This window comes from Oenanthe melanoleuca, chromosome 2 (genome assembly GCF_029582105.1).
Source record: "Oenanthe melanoleuca isolate GR-GAL-2019-014 chromosome 2, OMel1.0, whole genome shotgun sequence".
NCBI classification, from domain to species: domain Eukaryota; kingdom Metazoa; phylum Chordata; class Aves; order Passeriformes; family Muscicapidae; genus Oenanthe; species Oenanthe melanoleuca.
The window spans coordinates 99,820,673-99,840,203 of record NC_079335.1 but is presented as its reverse complement, the minus strand read 5'-3'; the positions used below and the strand labels follow the sequence as shown (position 1 = coordinate 99,840,203).

Genomic DNA, 19,531 nt, shown 5'->3' with positions numbered 1-19,531 from the left:
ATGTACATGTAAGGAAGCTGACAGACCCAGTTTGAGTCCTGCTGACTATCAGCTTTATTCCACTAAAAATAAAAGAACATAATACTTTTTTTCCCCTTTCTTTTTCTTTTTTCTTCTATTTTTTCCTTTGTAGCAGGCTGATCTACCTTTGTGCAACAGAACATAAAAGTCTCTGATCCAGATTCCATCCTGATTTCACTCTAGGGACATGCAAAGAAGCAGAAGGTAGGAATCTTGCACTCGGGATGCAACTATCACAGTTTTTTAAGGTACAATTTAAAGCCTGCTGGAGGCAATGGAAGGCCTTTAATTTACTTCAATGGGCTTTGGATCAGAACCTTTGCTGGGAGCTTTTGTCCTTGGCTTTCTTCAAAGAAGATTTTACTGATGTGTGAATAGTGTTAATCACCCATGAACACTTGGTAAAGAGTGATCTGGTTTTTATGATATGTAAAATACTCTGCTGAAGCATGAAATCTTCTAATGAAGTCAAACAAAGTAAAGCTTGCCCTCCATAACCTAAAACTCAGCTCTTGAAATGTCATTTATTGAAATAATGCATTCCTCATCAGTCAGTCTGGGCTTTTTCTTGCCACAGGAGAACTAATGGAGCCTTGGAGGTGTGCCACAGATACTAGTATCTGATGTTTTACTAGAGGAGAGGGATAGGAATTGTTACTATCAAATGTTAATTTTGTCCCCCTCATGAAAATGAGAAAATAAGCATATCTTTTTCCCTGAATTTATGTAATTTGCTTTTTCTGACATGCAAATTGATTGTATATCCTCAATTTTATCCTTGAGAAACCACTGGCAACACAATTGAGAGCTTGCTATTTAATGTAGAGCTAACTATTGATTTGTCTGCAGTCAGAGAATGTATAAAACTGAGATATAAAAACCATTTGACAGAGCCTTTGTTACTTCAGTCTTGAGTGCCACAGTATGTTAGGAATAGGTATACAATTATAATAAAACCAATTTTAACTATATATTTCTTCATGGGTTTGTTACCTTATGGGCATATAGTATTGTGGATATGTTGATTTCAAATCCCACCTCAAATTGTGATTTTATGTAAATAATCAGCAGCCTCCTGTCTGCCAGCATGTGGTGAAGTCTCAAAGAGTTCAACAACGAGCCTTTTTTTCATATTTATATGTAAGTGAAACTCCTGAGAACCATGATAAAACTCTGATTCACACAGTTCATATGGCACCAATTTATTGCCTGACTTCAGATTTTTTAAATCTCTCTGGCACTACAGGGTTATTACAGTAAGTTAGAAGGACAGGTACTCTAAGTATGTTGCTGTTAAGATCTCAGAAATACTGAGTGCTCTTGAATTGAAGCTTTGATGAGAAATAAATCCTTCTTGTGACACTTTTATGCCCTGTAGAGAAGTGGAAGTGTGAGCAACAGCACCTGGCAAGCAAGCTGTCTTCTTTAAAAGCAAGCAAACCAGCTGCTCATAAGGTTGGAGAAGGATTTAGCAGGAAATAAAAGTCTACGCAAATGTTCATAGCTCAGATCTCCAAGAGAAAACTAATAGTTCATGATTTGTCCTCTGAATACTGAGAAAAACTATATTTATATCTTCTGTATTTTCAAACACTGTGGGGAGTTCATTTCTGAACAGGAATAATTTTCAAGTGAACAATCTACTTAGTAGATTAAAATTTCTGTTCATATCAGTTTTCTTATTTACAGAAGATAAGAAGATAAGTTTATTTTAACTTATGGAGGTCAAACAAACTTTGATAGAAATAGTCTCTTTCAGGATACTGTTGGGATAGGATTTCTGGATTTGCTTTGTATGGGACCCTTCTTTCCCTATTCTTCAATGTACATCAGACAGATCATCTCATGTAATAAGTCTCAAATGTATCTGCTTTCTAGTTACATAAATCAGTTGCATTTGAAGCACAAAAAATAGATTTTTTTTATTTTTTTTTTTACCCCAGAAGAGCAACACTAACCAAAATGAAATGTTTCTGGCTCTTCAAAGCTCTAGACAGGTAGTGGTCTCATAAAACACTGGGAAAAAATTGTTGGGATCCAAGTTCAGTGAGTTGATGAAGGCTGGAACATTTAACTGTGTACATAATTTCCAACTTGACAAGGTATCTCATCTGAAGCTGCCTAAATCAGCCAGAATTCCCCAGAATAAAAACATTTAAAACCAGAGAGACACCAAACTATAGGTCTTCCTTAGCTGTAGGAGAAATAAATGCAACAACAAGCAAGACAGATGCATATATCAACATATATTCCTCTCAACTTCCAAAAGCCTGAAAAGAGTTTGGATGTACCACCTATATATATTTTATTTTTTTTTAATTTTGTGAATAATTTTCTGACAATTCTACTTCTGTGCATTCAGTATTATTTTGAGTACTGAGAGTCTCAGTCAAATGACATTGTAATGCACTGAAAAGTTTCCTTTTGATACCCTGAAACAATGATTGTCAGGGATTTATTTTGTCTTTAGATAGGTAATACTGATGGCTACCATCCTTCAGCTTTTGGTTTGGTTCCCAAGGAAACTTTTATATATTTCATTTGGTACTGGTTTTGGTTTGCTTCTTCTGAACTAACAAATCGAGATTAATGTCTTGCATCCACCTGACTCTCCTGGCAAAATTGCTCTTACACCCTGCTCAAAATGCTCTCTATGTTTGCAAATGTGACAACAGAGAATGAAAAAAGAGGTCTGCGGTGACCACAGAGAGGAGGCTGCCTGGAAACACTGACTGCTTCTTGCAGCACTCCCCTCAGTTATTTAAATAGCATTATACTATCTCAAATTGTGAACTCATGTATATGAAGAGATGAAGCTCCTACCTGTGCTGTTCCAAAACCTAAATAAGCCAGAGGTATGTGCCTTCAACAATACTCTGCCCCAGGCTCGTGTGACACAAACACTTAGGCATCTGCTCATCTTTGGAAAACATCTCTTGTGATTTCCCTGGACTGCAGAGTAAATTTAAATTTAAAGACTCCCTCATTTGCAGAGTCAGGACTTACAGAATGATGTTATTTACATCAGGCTTCACTACCATTTAAGATGCTGTAGGGTATCCCTCCTGGCTTCCAGCTGCTGCTCCAGAATGGCACAGGTTTATCCTAAGTCCCATGTTATCTATTAGCCCAGATGTCTCTGATGCCCTCGAGCATTTACAGTGACACCTGTATTAGCCCAGCTGTCATCACACTAAAATGAGGATTTCAGAACAACATGGGTTGATGCAACAGAGGGAGTGAATTGCTTTTTTATCAATCCCTAGGAGTGTGATCTGCAGGCAGAACCCCATCTACTGTACTTTTTATTTTCTAAAGTACATTATTTTCTAGCACCGATCTTTTCAGAGAACTGGAGACCCACCAAGAAACAAAATGCTACAAGATACGAGCAGTGGAACCAAGCAGCTTACCTGCAGTACGATGTCCCGTCCGTTCCGTGTGACATTGACAGTGTGGGGCTGCCCATTGGCCATGTTTCTGTGGTCAATGTCAATGTTATACGGCTCTTTGGTGCCCCCGAGGTTGTACCGAATTTGCAGATTCCCTAGTGAAAAAGAAAAAAATGTGAAAAGCACCCTCAGGTATTTTGATCTTTATTCACCAGCTATTTTCCCGTCTTTATTTTCACATACAGCTGTTATCATTTCACACTTAATTGCTCTCATAGCTGGTCTCTGCAGTAAGAGAAGAGCTGGTGTTTGAGATTATAAAGCTACTGGGCTGAAACTGCCTCTAGGTGTGCCAATGACCAGCATTTCCAAACCACAGTGTTTGTAAACACTCCAGACTGCAAACCAAACAAATTGGAGTTATGCCTTGAACAATATGGACGATTGGTACAAAATTGAGCACATCAAGTAACACTTTATTGTTGAGATTATCATGCTTGCTGCAGTAAAATTCTTTGAAATTATACAAAGCAGAACATTTTCTAAAGAACAAACCACTGACATGCATTGAATAAAGGCAAAATTACAACAAATTAGCACTGACACATAATTCACACAAGCGAATTTCTTGCTTTCACGTTTAATTGTTGTTGATGGGTGACCGTCTGGACTTCCATGGAAATATAGTATTAGATTGTCAAATAAAAACCTGAGGTTACATTGTTAGAAAAGTATAGTCAGGAGTGGCTAATTGATATTCATAAACATACCACCAGACAGATTTTTCTTTTCTAAACAAAAGTGAAATGTCTGCTCTTTGTAACACATTTAAGTATTTGATTAAAAGGAAGAATGTTTGAAAAGGGAAGTGCAGCCCTCACTCTGGATGAAAAATGGAAATATTCTGGCCCAAAAGAGCAGATTTAGACCTCTATAACTACAGTTGTGTGATGTTGGATTCCTCTCATGCACGTCCTTTCTTTCCCACAAAGGGAAAAAAATGAGTGGCATGTAGAATACTCATATTATCCCATAAAAGAGAACAGTAGTAAAATCATCCTAATTATGGTTTTCATGGGGCACTAAGGCACTATTTGAAATCGAAGTATATTTAGTTCATATAGAGTTTTAATACTGTAACAGCAAATGGTCCATATCCGACCTTCATCCATTACCAAAATGTTTAGGACATTATATACTATACTACATCCATATTTTAGTCACCTTAGTGAGTATCCAGATTTTCAGAGCAGTACATGACACTTTCTACTGACTACTACAGATATTGCCAATTCAACTATTCAGTGCCTTCATGTGCATGTTTACTTGTCCCCACCATATTACTGGTTCATGGCAGGGGTCTGGCTGTTACAGCAGGTTTTTGGTTTCTTTTGTTTGGTTGGTTTTGTTTTGTGAAGGAGGAATGGCTAAAGAAATACCACTAAACTCAACAGTTACATCAGTACCAAATCTAGTGGAAACAGAATAAAGGTTCAGATTTCTAAATGCTTTACTTTTATGTGACAAGGGGCAAGATACTTTCTCATTAGTTCATTAAAACTTCTCCTGAATGTCAGCTTGGTATTGTCAATTGTGTCTTCAATGGAGAGAGCCCGGGCAGTTTCTTACCAGAGGGGTTCACAAGCACAGCAATGAAGTCCGGGGTGTAGGAGCTGACATACAATAAGACACAAGGGGACTTGGTGGTGCTGAAGCTGAAGCTGAGCTCTTCTTTGTTCAAGCTCAGGTCAGGTGCTGTGATCTCAGGATCTGCAGAACTCAGAAGTGTCCGGCTAAATAAATCCTTCACGCTAGTCCCTGGGGAGTGGAAGTTGTAACGAAGCCACATCCCTTCTTCAAAAAATGCTCCCACATCTTGAACAGAACAGGAAAAGGAGGATAAAAAAAAAAGGTAAATTAAATGTGCTGACAGCTTTTGGTTGAAACATATTGTGACTTGATCAGTACTAATCTGTGCATGTTTCTACAGCCGTATATTTAGGTCAAGACACTCACTATTTTCCTACAAGAATGAAAAGAGCAATCTCCATTTTATTGGTGGGTACTTGGGTTCACAAAGCAAAGGAAATATTTCCTTAGGGGCACACAGAAAGCCTATGCCTATATCTCATGTTAACACTACAGACAAGAATAATTATGATTTAAATTTATTCTCGTTGAAATTCTGTGGTAGCTAATGCTCCAAAGAAGGAGATACAAGGAAGATTGGCTTAAAGGACATAGTAAACAAACAACAGTCAAGGAAAAGGAAAAACAGCAGCTCTGATCAGCAAATTTGAGTGGATTTGGAAGGACCCCAAAGGAATGATGACAATTCCAGCCCCTAAAAGGACTGGACACAATGCTTGTAAGTTATCCAGGGCTAGCACAATCCTTCATGAGAACTCTATAACAAGGATGCCCTTATGGGAGATAAAATTAACTAGGGAGTTTGACTCAACTGGGAACAAGAGGCAAGAGATATCTCAACTGTAAATCCCAGAAGATGCTATAGTTTTCAAACCAATATGAGACAAGATGTGGTGTTCCAACACTCTGTATAGAAAATAAACCTACTTTTGACAGAATTAATACTTTCAGCTGAAAGAGCACAAGTAGTCCTTCCCATAATAATGTAGTCCTGCCTCTGCCTCAACATTAAAATCATAATTCCAAGCTGATGTTCTTGCAGCAATGGCTGACTTTGATAATCTCCTGCAGGAACTACTGCACAATTTGCCACCACTGGTATCATCTTCTCCACTGGGAATCACTTCACTTACTTCCTGTGGCAGTCACTCATTTAGAGATATCATCTGTGCTGTCTGGGACAACATTGTGAAAGGAAAGTTTTAAATGATATGTGAACTTGATTAAAAAGGTGTGTTTCATTTACATTTCAAGTTACATTTTGTAAGGTATTAAATAATGATTAAAACAATCATAATCTCATGAGTACTGTATTCAATGAAGGGCTATAAGAAATGCTTAAGGCCATAAGCAGTCTTTTAAAAAAAGGTCTTTCATTGTCTACTACCTTTCTACAGGATGCAAAGTTGCCTATCTAAACCAGAAATTTATTTTTATTCTGTTTTACCATTTTGAGTCTTTACACAATTCTAAGCAAAGGCTTTATCTCAAAACACATGAAGGAAGATGGCTATTTTCAAAGCTTTACACAGACAAAACAAGTCAGGAACGAGCCTGGGGAATTCATTCAGAGCAGCTGAGCAGAGAATAGGTAAGAGGATAGGTAAAACTGTAAAATTATATTGATGACTCTTTCCAGAATTTTGCTATATCTAATGCTGGAAAAGCTTTATGTTTTCTTGCTATCATATAAAAATTCTCCCAAACTGAAAATATCACAGTTGCTGTCACTAAATGGACATATAAAACACAGACCCAAGTTGTGGTCTCAAAGTGCTATAAATAATTCCATCATTCTGATAGATTTATAACTGCAATTTTAAGGGGGAAAGTTAAACCATCCCAAAGAAGTTACGGGAGAAGCAATTTTATTTAACAACTATATTTTGCAGTAGTCTCAACTTTAGTGCCCCTGGATTAATATTGAAAGGTCCTGTCAGGAAAAAACTTCCTCAACTCGTGATGCCCTCTGCCTTTAACAGTGGTGTGAGAAACAAGCGTTAACACACAAAAATCTAAAACAGCAGCTTCAAGTACTTGGAGAATGGGCCTAAAAATATCCCTGTAGCCATTAATTTGTTCTTCAGACCCTGCTTCTGGGGCAGAGCCCTATCAATTATGCTGGCAGAGCTGCCTGCCGTGCTGGGTCCTGCCACTGCCACTGCTGGTGGTGACTGCAGCCCCCATGGAGACTCCACACACACTCTGCACACTGATGAACAATTATGTTCGCCTCCAGCCTGTTTACTACTTGTCACACCTTTCATTTTAGGAGTAATCTTCAGAATTGCTTGGCACTGTGCTTGCCCAGGGCCTCACGCTCTGGGAATACTGGGACCTTCAGTCCTGACCTCAGCACTGCTCTGGGGCTGAACTAGAAAGCGTGTGAAGCATTTTTCCAGAGCTGTAAATGTTATAAATTGCAATGTTAAATGTTCATTACTACAAAGAAAGCTTTAAATAAATGGTGCTTTCTGAATGGTATTCAGATTATTCTGCAGTTCTGTAAGGTGAATTTGATCATCTTTGTGGGTTCCTTCCAGCACTCAGTACTCTATTCTGTGATTTTTTTATTCTGAAAGGGTTTCACTGCAAAGAATGTTCTGTATGTTTAACTTGATTTGTGCTGAGAAAGTAATTTTCAATGTAGCTGTATTATTCCAGGCATACAGGGTGTTGTAAAAAACCTTGAAATTCTCCTCACATGCATATCACCTCTTTTGAAAGGCAGGATAAGAGGAAGGTTTGCTTTGGCTTCGTGAGTGTATTGGGGCTTCAATAGGAGTATATTGAATTCTCTCGAGTTCCAGCTCATCAAAGCAGTTGATGTGCATGATTATGCTCTTTACTGAAAGAAGCTGAAATTCTTGCATCAGGACTGCAAAGTACTCAGCAAGTCACAGGACCAGGCTGTTTAAACTATTAGACCATACTAAAAATCTAAAAGATAATTTTCTCTATCATAAATGCAGGTATATGATGACTTGGAAATGCTCAGGGCTGACCAACGAAATCACCTACTTTTTTTTTTTTTTTTTTTTTGGTCACAAGTGGTGACCTTGACATGTACACTTGAGGTCACATGGGTAGCATCTTCCAGAAGTTGTGCTAGAATGAGTATGGAAGTTCTTCATCCAGAAAACCATTTGAGCTCCCTGAATAAAGGGGGTTGAACGCAGTCCAGACCCTGCTGCTGAAATGTGAAGGAAGTTTCCATGCACAACTCTTTTTTTCTGTAATATTTGAAATGCTGTCTGAAAAGACGACTCTTGAACATCAGGCTTAAGGCTCAGTAAAGGTTACTCTGCAAACCATTCTTTCAAGGCAGAGGCCTTAGGGAAATGAATGTGGTGCTAACAGATTTGTTTTCTTCAGAAAGTAATACCTATTTTTACACCAATATACACTGCAGTCACTCTCTGTTGACAGACTTTTCAAATATAAACAGTTTTGGCTGGCTTTGTAGAGGAACCCAGAATAGGACTTGTGGATAGTGGATTTATCAAGCAAGGTGCATGTCCCCAGTGTGAATTGCACTTTACAAAATTGTCCAGCTTCAATTTGGAAAGGTCATCCAAAACTTCCACAGAAAATGCACATGTACCCAGAATTGACAATGTTATTTTGAAGGTTATGATTCTTTTGTCATCTCCATAGTTGCCCTTCTCCCCCCACTCAGCTACTTTTATTTTTGCACACTCTCATTCTGTCTGGGATCAGGAGTATTGAAAGACTGGAGGAAAAAAGTAAACAGCAACAAAAATACACATTTCTTCTACAAAACTTGCAAAGTCTCATGACATTTCTGGGCTGCTGCTGTAGACCTAAGAAAATGTAAGTAGGAATCTGATTCTCCTCTACTGCTTTTTACATCAGCGAAATGTCAATGTTGGTTCTTCTGGTCTTAGGTAGTGATAATGATCCTGTTAGCCATACAGACACATAGAGAACTTGTCTTCTTTCTCAATAACCTTTTTCTCACCTCTGAAAAACCCTGCCAGCATAGCATAGGTGTGGCTGAACCTAACTTCAGCAAGATTTTCTATCTGGGTGCATATACGTAAGAGATACAGAGCTCAGCAGTCTTTACAACAACTGAGTTTGCTCTATGCTGACAGTTGGGATGGGAATGTTAATAGGAATTGTCATGAATCAAGTACTAGATATTACTTCTAATAAATAAAGAAGCTGCAGATCTGGGGAGCTACCAAAAAAATCCCAAACCAAACCCTAACCCCTGCCCCCCGCCCCCCGCCAGTTTAAACACAGGACTTTTACAAGAGTGGCATTGTAAGAAGTGAAATCTCCCTTCTCTCCTAGGACAGCTCTCACTGACTCAAATTTCCATCTCATATTTTTAAAGTGAACTGGGCCTGATTTCTGTCACCTTTTACCTGGAGAGCAAGGAGGAATTAGGGTTGGTTAGTTATTTAATGGGAATAGCAGAGTATACCTGCCTTACAGAAGCTGGGCACAAAATCCTGGCAATTATAAAGCCGGAAAGGACATGAGAAATAGAGAAAGAAAAGACTCCCTCCTCTTTGTTCCACAAAGCTGACTTCTTACAGCTGTAAGCATGTCCCATCTGGAGCCCTAAATGCCTCTTTGGCCCTGCTCAGACACAGTAAATTAAAAAAATATCACTCTGTAGTGCCATTTGCCAGTGCTCAATGATATGTCTTCCCTGCATGGAGTTCTGGGTGTGAAGAGCAGCTATTTCAAAATCACAAGCAAGGACAGTCACTGGAGACATTCTAACACTTGATGCATGTACAAAGGTTCTTCAAACAAGGTAGATGGTTGAATAACCCCTCTTTCTTTTTTTTATTTTATTTTATTTTATATGTAGTTATAAATATTGAATATAGATTACCAGAGCTTGCTTTTTCATCTTATGGCAAAAATTGTGCTTGGGAGCACCTAAAACTGCTGCTACTTTCAGACTGTGGTCACAAAGGCTAAGACTTGTTTGCTGAGATATCTTCTGGTCATAGGGCACTAGTAAAGGGTCAGGATCTCACAACTGTTGATCTGGGAGAGAGTTTGAAAGCTCTGAAGGTGATAGTGCTTACCAGTTATTGGGTTAGCTCACTCAATATTTTATTCTACTTTCAGGCACATAGTATATGAAATCAGGAAGTGGGTATTTAAAGTTATTCTGCATCCTCAAGTCTCATATTCTAGCTGCTCTTACTCTAATAATCTGTGATGCACGTTTGAACTTTCCACCAAAGTACAGCAATTACTTGTGGATATTAACAGAATAGAAACTTAGTGAGAACTTGCTTCTTCTATATGAATGTATCAGTACTCAGTATAAAATAGGCTTTCTTGAACAAATGGCTCTCAGAATAGGGGGATATGCAAAATAATGTGCACCAGTGAAACTACGGGGTGTTATCATAAATCCATGCAAAGATTCCTGCTACCTTCAGTGGAACAAGATGAGTACCAGAGGAGATGGGGTTTAACCACGTGATTCATTACACTTTCAAGCCTCTCTAGTCGATGCCAACAGGTAGATTCTTCCAGGAAGCAGTTTGATATGCTTAAACAAGGCTGAGCTCTGAATCTACTTTTGTACTAGTCCTGCAAAGTAAGGCTTTATTCTACCTTTCTATACCTGGACAGAAGTGTGCATGCCACAGAAAGCCTAAAAAGATCAGGAAAGTTGCAGTTGATTCTGTACTAATTTGAAAGCATTATAAATATTTGATCTAATGTTTGAGACACCAGACTCAGAGTAAGGGAATGGCAACAGGTGCTGTGTATTTTCTGTTGAATCTAAATGACAAGTCAACTCCATTTCTAGTGGAAATATCCATAATGGTTAAAAAGAAAAACCTAAACACCAACCTTTTCCCTGCCACCATCAAATAAAATTGGATGAAGAAAATGTGATGTTAAGCATTAACAACAGACCAGATTTCATTATTTCCTGAGTCTATGTATGTGCTCTTTAAGTAACCTCAGAAGAAAACTTGCATCTTTGCAAGACACATTTGAGAAATATTAGAGACTGCCATTTGCTGATTGCACAGTGTTCAGAGCAAAAACCTTGATAGGTGAGACCTGGCTTCAATTTCTTCCTGTACTGCAGATCTCCACTTTACATGTGAGTAGATCCTTCCTGCCCTCATTACCTCGTTTGCTTTCTGCATTATCACAATAAAAACGTCTCCTCACATCACAGAGCTATTGTAAGCATAAATGCCCTATCATCTTGTGAGGTGCCAAAACGACTTCAGCAGAATGCAGATGCATAAATATTGCACATGGGTGCCTGGTGTGAGAACTCAAACCCCTCAGTTGCCTTTGCACAGGCATGCAGCACCTAGCAATGTTACTGAGGCTGCTCTACTTCCATAAAACATCTGCATTCAGTGAGCAGTGACACTAAAGCAGGTCTGTGAGATGTCTGACCAAGAAACTTTATCACATTTTCTGAGTAGGTACTAAGTGTTTTTCTTTTTAACTTATTCCTCTGATTTATTTGCTTTCTGTGTATAAAATAAGAAAGCAGTGCTTTTTTATAAGTAGTTTATTTTGGATGATAAGTGAGCTAGCAATAATATAATCAAGTTGACAATCGGTTATGGTTGGATTGATATCTCTTTAAGATATATTTAAGATATTTATATATATATGTTATATATTTAAGATATATAAGAAGGTTTGTTTTTCTTTAAAAATAAAAACATGGGGGTTTATTTCTGATGACAGAGTTCTTGCACTGAAGTGCAACTTTCAAAGCACTAGAGCATAACTGTGAATGTTTAATAAGGCAATATTGACAGGACTGAAGAATGGAATAGCTTTAGAAAGTAAATCTATTTTTTGTGAGTATATATATTTACCCAAAAGAGGCTAAAACCAGAGTCCTGAAGTATGATCTATAGGTAAAAAGGCCTGACTGTAGCATTCAGACTGACCAGAGTGGGAGCTTAACATCAACAACCTGAAGAAAATTTCTCATGTGACTTGCAGCAAACAGATCACAATGGTGCTGCAAATAGCAGAAGTTTTTAGGGTCTGTGAGGGAATGTTGCCTTGATTTTCTGGGTTCTGTGATTCTGAACTATGAAAACTAAGAAGTTAGTTACCTTAAAACACTCTAATAATGACCTCACCGTTTCTTTCAGCAAAACAATTGTGTTGGTTTCACGCTTTTGGGGGGAGGGGTGGATTCACCTCCGAGCAGGCCCCCTGGAGCTGGGAAGTGTGAGGGGCTTTCCCGTCTCTGGGAGCTTTCCCTGTGAGCTGCTGCCACCAATCAGAGAGCTGATTTGGTGATGGGCAGCTCGGGAAACCAATGAAAAGTTATTTCGCTTTCACAAATCACAGTGAATCAGCTTTGTTCGGGCTTTTTCGGCTTCCAGTCTCCGGGGGTGGTGGACCCCCGGCTGGGGGGCTGCGGCTCGGCTCTGGGCTCGGCCTGGAGTCCGGCCCGGTGCCCCGGCTCTGCGGGGGGCCCAGCTCGGCACCCCGGCTCTGCTGGGGCCCGGCTTGGGACCCCGGCCCCGGCTCTGCTGGGGCCCGGCCCGGCCGCATGGTCCCGGCCCCCCTCCCTGACCGCACGGCCCGGAGCTCCCCTCTGCACGGGGCATGGCCGAGCAGGGGGGATCGGGGAGCCGGCAAAGGCTCTCCCTTCTCCCTTCCCTCCTCGTTCTGAGAGAAGAGGCCTCCAGCTGCCCCTGCTGTTTCTTCAAGATCTAGATACAATTGTAACTTCTTCATGCCTGGATAAGGTCCTCGATTTTTCCTAAGCTCTCCTGAATGGGAAGGAATAAAGCCTGGAGACTTCAGAAGTCAGCGCAATGAAGACAAAGTTCCTGGTGGGAAGAGATTGAAAAGATGCGAACTGATAAGTAGCTGAAAACCTTTTTGTGGGCTAAGGGAATGGTAATTTTACTAAAATTCCTTTAAACTGTGAAATATACTTGGGGAGGTTTGGATGCTTGAAAAGAAGAACCTTATTTTTGCCTTGGAGAAAATAAGAGCTCTCTATTCTGGGACTGAAATGTGAACAAAGACATTTAATAGAGGAAGAGATGACTTTTGTGCCTCGGTGAATGAAACTCTCTCTGTCTTGGGACTGGAATAGAGACAGAGACATTTGATAGTGAAGAAGATAAAGAGAATCTTGTTTTTCAGCAGCCTGCCTTTAAAAGTACTCCCCCATGTGTGTAACATAACCCATTGCACAGCTCTGGAAGGACTGTGACAGAATGGGAGGAAAAATCATAATCTGCAATATTTTTTCCCGGGCGGATGTGGATTGTGAAGGTAAAAGACGCCCCCTAAGCCAAAACCAAAAAGAGACTTTTCTCTCTTAAGTAAACTGAACTGATTATATAAATGTATCACTGACTGAAGTGCTCTCTGTATGTTTGTTGGTAAGAAATGCTGAATGAAGGGAAGAAGAAAACAATCTAGGGACCTTATTCTGAATATTTTTTTTTTATGTTATTAATAAATTTCTTCTTGTACCTTTCTAAGTTGTAAGCCTGCCTTGTCTCTACTCCTGAGTCCCGTCTCTAAAAGAAATTAAATACATTAAAGCTGGCAAATCCAAGTCACACCGTAACAACAATGCAATGTTTTTCCAGCCAGCAAAATAAAGGGAATTGAATGAGCACAACCAGGGCAGAATTTGGAGGTGATTAAGTGTCAGTGTGAGAGCTGGTGGAAGGGTGCAGAGCTGCTGCCTCCTGATTATATCTTGCATCCACTCAGCCTCATAAAAAGCTATTTATCTCATAGAGACATAGAAGGGAGCAGGAAAAGATGGAAATCTGACTGTGGCAATGCAAAATGTAAGTGCTTTCAGGGTTCATACAAATATAAAAACAGACATGAAGGAGCTCATTTTGGGCATTGTCTTAAGGATTGCTAGAATTCTCACTGAGAATCTGAGCTTTACTCCAAAGAAGAAAAAGGAGTATAGCATCTCCTTGCTGTTTGTTAAGGCAAATTGTGTAACTTAAGAGAAACTGGAAAGCTTTGAATTTACCCTTCCAACATACCTAAAGGAACGTGAGTCATAGCACCACCTTTTTTTTTTTTTTTTTTTAATATTTTTGCCTCCCTCTTGGTGGGTGGAATTTCTTCTCCTACTGTTGTTCCACTGCATTTCAATACCAAAGTAGAATGTGTTCTCCCTGGGGTACTTCCCACATCAGAATGCTGCCACATGCCCTGCATTTGACTTTTATTTTTTTTTGTTTGTTTGTTTTTTTTGTTTTTATTTTTGTTTAAAGGAAGGAAAGTGTTTGTTTTTTAGAGGAACCAAAATTAATTGTTTTCTCAGAAATGCTTTTATGATGATAGGACAGCTGTGGGTGAAAAATAAAAGAGAATTTATTCTTAAACAAAGGACAGGGAAAGGTCAGAAAGCAATCTGCAGGACGGCAGAAACACCAGCTATTCCTCAGAGCAATTTCTCTGAGCAATGAAAGAAGTAAAACCAACTGCCTATGCCTCAAATATGAAAAATACACAGTTAAAATAGATGCCAGACTGCATTTTCATACTTATTTTTCTCCTTGTAAAAAAATAGTGTAATTTCCAGGCCACTACAATATCATTCACATTGTGATATGCTGCTAATAAGGCTGGAGACAATGCAATATCTTGTCAGTCATCAGTCACTGGCTCTAAGGAGTAGAAGTTAGTAAAAGAATCCACAACATGCTAGGCCTACTTTTATTGTGAGGTGTGTTAATTACTGATGAAAGATTGTATGGTGATTTCTTTACAGCAACGTTTTTCTTCCTTTGATTTTCCCATCTCTCCTGCTAGCCCTTTCAGAAGGTAACCAACACCAAAAAGTTCACTGCAGGCAAGTGATTTCAATATCAAAATAAAGCTTTTGGATAAGGAAAATTTCCTGTGGCAAATGAACATCAATGGGAAGAGAAGTCTGTGCTATATTGCAAGGATTACATTGTGCCACCTTTCACTCTGGCTGAGTGGCAGATTTTTCTGGTAATATCTCATATGGGTTTGAATGGGATGTCAGGCACTACTGAGTATCAAATCAACAGATCTATTTGGCCTGGAATATTTTTAGAGGAGTGAAATAATGAAACCTAACCCTAGTCTATCCTGCAAAAACCTAACCATGGTATTTTCTGGCAACCAATGTGAATTCCTATTGAAAGTGACCAAAGAAAATGTTATTGCTTGCCTCATATTAGACTTACCCAGTATTGCAGCAACAAACAGTGTATTGTGGTGTAGGTTACAAAAGTGACAGAGCAGTTTTTTAACTCTGTCATTATAAAGGAAAAAAAATCACTGAAAACAGACCATACAGTATTTGAAAACACGTTCACAGATGTTTCAGTTCTTTTACAGAGGTGGAAGTGTCAAAGTGCTAGTGAAAAAATGGATTGAAATATAAGAATTACAATCTCTTCATCAAAATAAATTAAAATACAATTTAGGGCATCAATTTTATTTTACAGAAAAAAATTTCCAAAAACCTTTCAAATTTTTATAAATTTTGAAAATATTTTTTTAAACTAAAATATATTTGGCTGTTTTTCCATTGCTTATTTTGCAGTTATTATGTATGTTTGCCATTTGTTTCTAGAAAATGCATTCATTCTTGTCTCATAGATCAAGAGGACACAGTACAAGATTCCAGGAGCTGCTATCAGTAAGAAAATGTAGGACTCCCTTCTTTCACAAGTCTAGGAAGCTTGACAGCACACATAAGTTTTTCCAGTGTTTTACTTGATTTAAAAGGCTTAATGCAAGTTAAATTGACAATGTAAATGTAATGGGCTGTAAATGAACTGTTCTAAATATCTCATTATCAGCACTGTTTGTTAGAGAGATTTTACAATTATTTATATTGTAGGATGGCCCAAACCAAGTCTATTTGGTGTAATTTATACTCTAGCTTTTTCCCCAGTGTCCCATTGTCCTTTCTGTAGGGAAGTCTCCTGAACTCACCCACACTAAATCACACTTGGGGATATTCTAGATGAGTACAGCAGTACTCAGCACTAACAGACAGGAAATTGGCAATTTGCACCTTGTATATAAGATCTAAAAGATTTAGTGAGTCATTTTTAGCCTGGAACAGATTTGACATTAAAAGCAGAGATCTGATGCCATGTTTAAAAGACAGAACACTGTATGGCATGAGCACCAGCTCACAGCAAGTTTCACACAATGACCAAAGCATCCCTGTCAGAGCTGTGGGCCCTTGGCTGCACTGGGAGACTGATAAGGAGAAGAGAATAACATAGTATGATGTTACTGCCATTGCTATGGAAGTGCTTACAGGCTAGTCAAGACCAGGGTTTGCCTGTGCTAGGTGCTCAATTATTCCCCTAATGGTATGCTTTTATTCTGCTAGCTCCACGTCCAGGGAAAACGAAACACTTTAGCTAAGAGCTAGTTTTGGTGGAAGGTTGGGGCTTACCTATCCATAAGAACAAAACCCTCATAAATAAAAGTCAGTGTGATGAGTTCTGGCAATAAAGAAAAAGCTACAAAGTAAATTCAGTGAATATAGCATGGCAGTACAGGAGCTGTAAGAAACTGACCAATTCCAGCCTGAATGGATTTCCTCCACCATATAACTGCATTAGTGAACAGAAATACTGAATATGCATTACCATTATTCATGACAAACCATTTGCTAAATCAACTGAGCTTACTGTATTCACATTCTCAAGAGTTGCTGTATGTACAGTCCTGAACCCAATGGACATGTTTTATAATTTGCTTTTGAAACAACACAGCATAGTGAAAGCTGATTAGATTCCTGCATGTAAGCACAGTGGAAGCCATTACCTAAAGAAGCAGCTGATTCCCTTCTGCTGCGCTAGAAATACATAATATTTATTGGAATTTATAAAATAATCATACCAGAGATCCATCCATATCTGGTGATGTGAATATTTGGTGATATGAAAACATTCCTTTAGGGAATAAAACAGAGAGTAAAATGGAACTGATAAAGGGGCTGATATCTTAGGCCTGATCAAGCAGAAACTGTGGGAGAGACAGCCACAGATAAATGCTCCCTAGGCAAGAAGTGACCAAGAAACATGTGAAACCTTGTGAAGAGGTAATGTTACCAGATGAGGTGGTGTCATGAAGAATGTGTAACCAGTGGGAAATTGCTACCAAAACCAGAACCCTGTGTAAGTGCCATACAAGTAATACCCTATATAAACGCCTTGTATACTCAATAAAATTGGCTTCTGATCCAAACCTGGATGTACCCCTCTCTCCATTGCTGGTACAATCCCTTGGGTTTTAGAAGAGGGTGGTCCAGCAACATCAGCAATGGAAAAAACTTTGCTATGAACTAAATGAAACAGATCTCAATGAGTGGATTATATAAATGGATATAAATGAAAGTGGCTGAAGTGTGTGGGGAGGAAATGCAGCCCATAACACAGCGTCAGGTAAAAAGACTGCCTATTTCTCTTATAAACTTTATGCTTCCTATAAGTGTGGCTAAAAGAGAGCAGGGTATGGATATTTGCAAAATAATTCTCAGATTTTGACTTGGAAAAAACCCCTGAGATGTTAAGAAAGGGTTGAAAATCAGAACATCAAAGGCCAGGTGCTGTCTCCTACTGCCAAAGTAGTTTCATGAGGGGACTCTGGTGTCTGGTGACCTAGACTGCCTGCAGGATTCCTGGAGGAAAAGCTTTGAGAAAGCTTTTAAAATGACTAAGAAAAGCAGTGGATTAGACAGTCAAACAAGAAAAAAATAAAGAGTACTTTTCTTCTCAATTTTTGTTGTTGGATCCCTCTTTCCTGTGCTCCTTGCCTTTCTTGCTCACATAGACCTGTGCATCCACAGTACATTGTTCTCTTACAATCATTGCTTTTGAAAATCCAGAACCTATTTTAAGCATTTCCAAAGGACTGACATAAAAGTGGGAGCTCTGTGCCTTTCCTTATCCTAGCAGGTTCAATCCCTAACCCAGTCTGAGGTACTAAAAGACTTGATATACTTATGGATGGATAAAATTCTTAAGCCAAATGCTGGCCTCCCAATATATAAGATATTCAACCCAAACGTCATACCTAAATGTCTGAATGACTAGGTAGCTTTTCTTTAAATCCATGTTTTATTTCTAAAGAAGTTACCATGACATTGCACTAGTTGGAATTTATGGTTCTAAAGCTCAAGACTATGGAATATCCTCTGCCATGCCTGCTATTACTACAGGCATTCCTGGTGCATTTTGTTGTTGTGTTTTTTGATTTAAACAGGTAACACCTAGTCCTCATAAGAGATGTGGTTTTAAATAATCACATTTAAATATACACTTGGGTGTATAATTTGACTTACTAGCAATAAGTATTAAACAGGATTTACTTGTTCATTTAATGAAGCTGAAGGATTGATTCCATTGTGGTTTTATTCCTCAGGCAAGTAGTTCCCCCCTACTCCACCTCCTGCACTAAGGCATTTACCTTTTATGCAGAATGGCCCATCGTAGGCAGTTTTGGAGCAGTCACAGGAGTACCCATTGTATTTCTCCACACATTTCCCACCGTTGGCACAGTACATCCCATAGCTTGTGCAGTGGCCAGAGCAGCCAGGCTTCACCCCAGGCGTGACCTTGGCTCTCTCTTCCAGGTCCAGCGTCACCCCATTCATCCTCAGGGAACGGATGCAGCCCAGGAATCCTCGCTGGCCTCCTGCAGCACCTGTGAGAAAATGTTGAGCTGTGAGACAACACTGAATGGATTTCATTGCTGTTGCTTCACATGACATATCTTGTGAAGTGGTAACTTCTTTATAAGGGCAAGGAATTGCCTTGTCCTAATGACAATGAAACCTAGCCCTTTGATATCATACCATTAGCAAGCACAAACAGTAGTTTTTAATCAGTGCTTGCTTTATACTGATTAGACATTTGAAGTTCAATCTTCTCTGAAAGATTTCCTTTCATTTCAACTTCAATGTTTTTAGAGATAACAGTGGAAGAAATGGGCTTGGCTCAACTGCTAAGGTGTATCCTTTCTCTCTTAATGATTAGTAATGCTGGGAGTCAATAATAATGCCATAATATGCTATGCAGTGTTACATTTTTCAAAGCCACAATGGGCAAAGAAAGAAGAAGTCAAATCCCCATTCTAGTTACAGTCAGAAATATTCACATGAATTTCCAAGAAACATCATGCTTACTATTTACTTATCAGAGCCTAGACTGAAGGATGGTACACTGAAAAACTACATTTGACAATCTGGATGGAGATGGGTTTTTATAGCAGTTAATAAGACCTGTCCTTTTTCATCCCTAGTAAATACTCACTAAAAAAAAGTGATTTCAGCTAGGAAAGTCTTATCTGATGCTGGATTAGAAACAATCAAATAAACCCAAACTGAAAAATATGAGCAAATAGCAGTGAGTGCTGGCATCTTTTCTGCTCTACCCTCCTCTCTTTGATTACTGCAGTGCTGCAGGTGCCAGAGAGTTCCT

General features: G+C 39.0%; 1 protein-coding gene across 1 annotated transcript in view; it reads right to left on the bottom strand.

Annotated features, from left to right (window-relative positions):
- CNTNAP2 (contactin associated protein 2) overlaps positions 1 to 19,531 on the bottom strand; it is a 1,042,550-nt gene that overhangs the window by 74,567 nt on the left and 948,452 nt on the right. The window contains exons 18-20 of the mRNA XM_056484872.1: positions 18,519 to 18,755; positions 5,043 to 5,288; positions 3,435 to 3,568 (exon numbers count right to left, since the gene is read on the bottom strand). Of these exons, the coding sequence (XP_056340847.1) occupies positions 3,435 to 3,568; positions 5,043 to 5,288; positions 18,519 to 18,755 (617 nt within the window). The remainder of the gene's footprint in view (positions 1 to 3,434; positions 3,569 to 5,042; positions 5,289 to 18,518; positions 18,756 to 19,531) is intronic.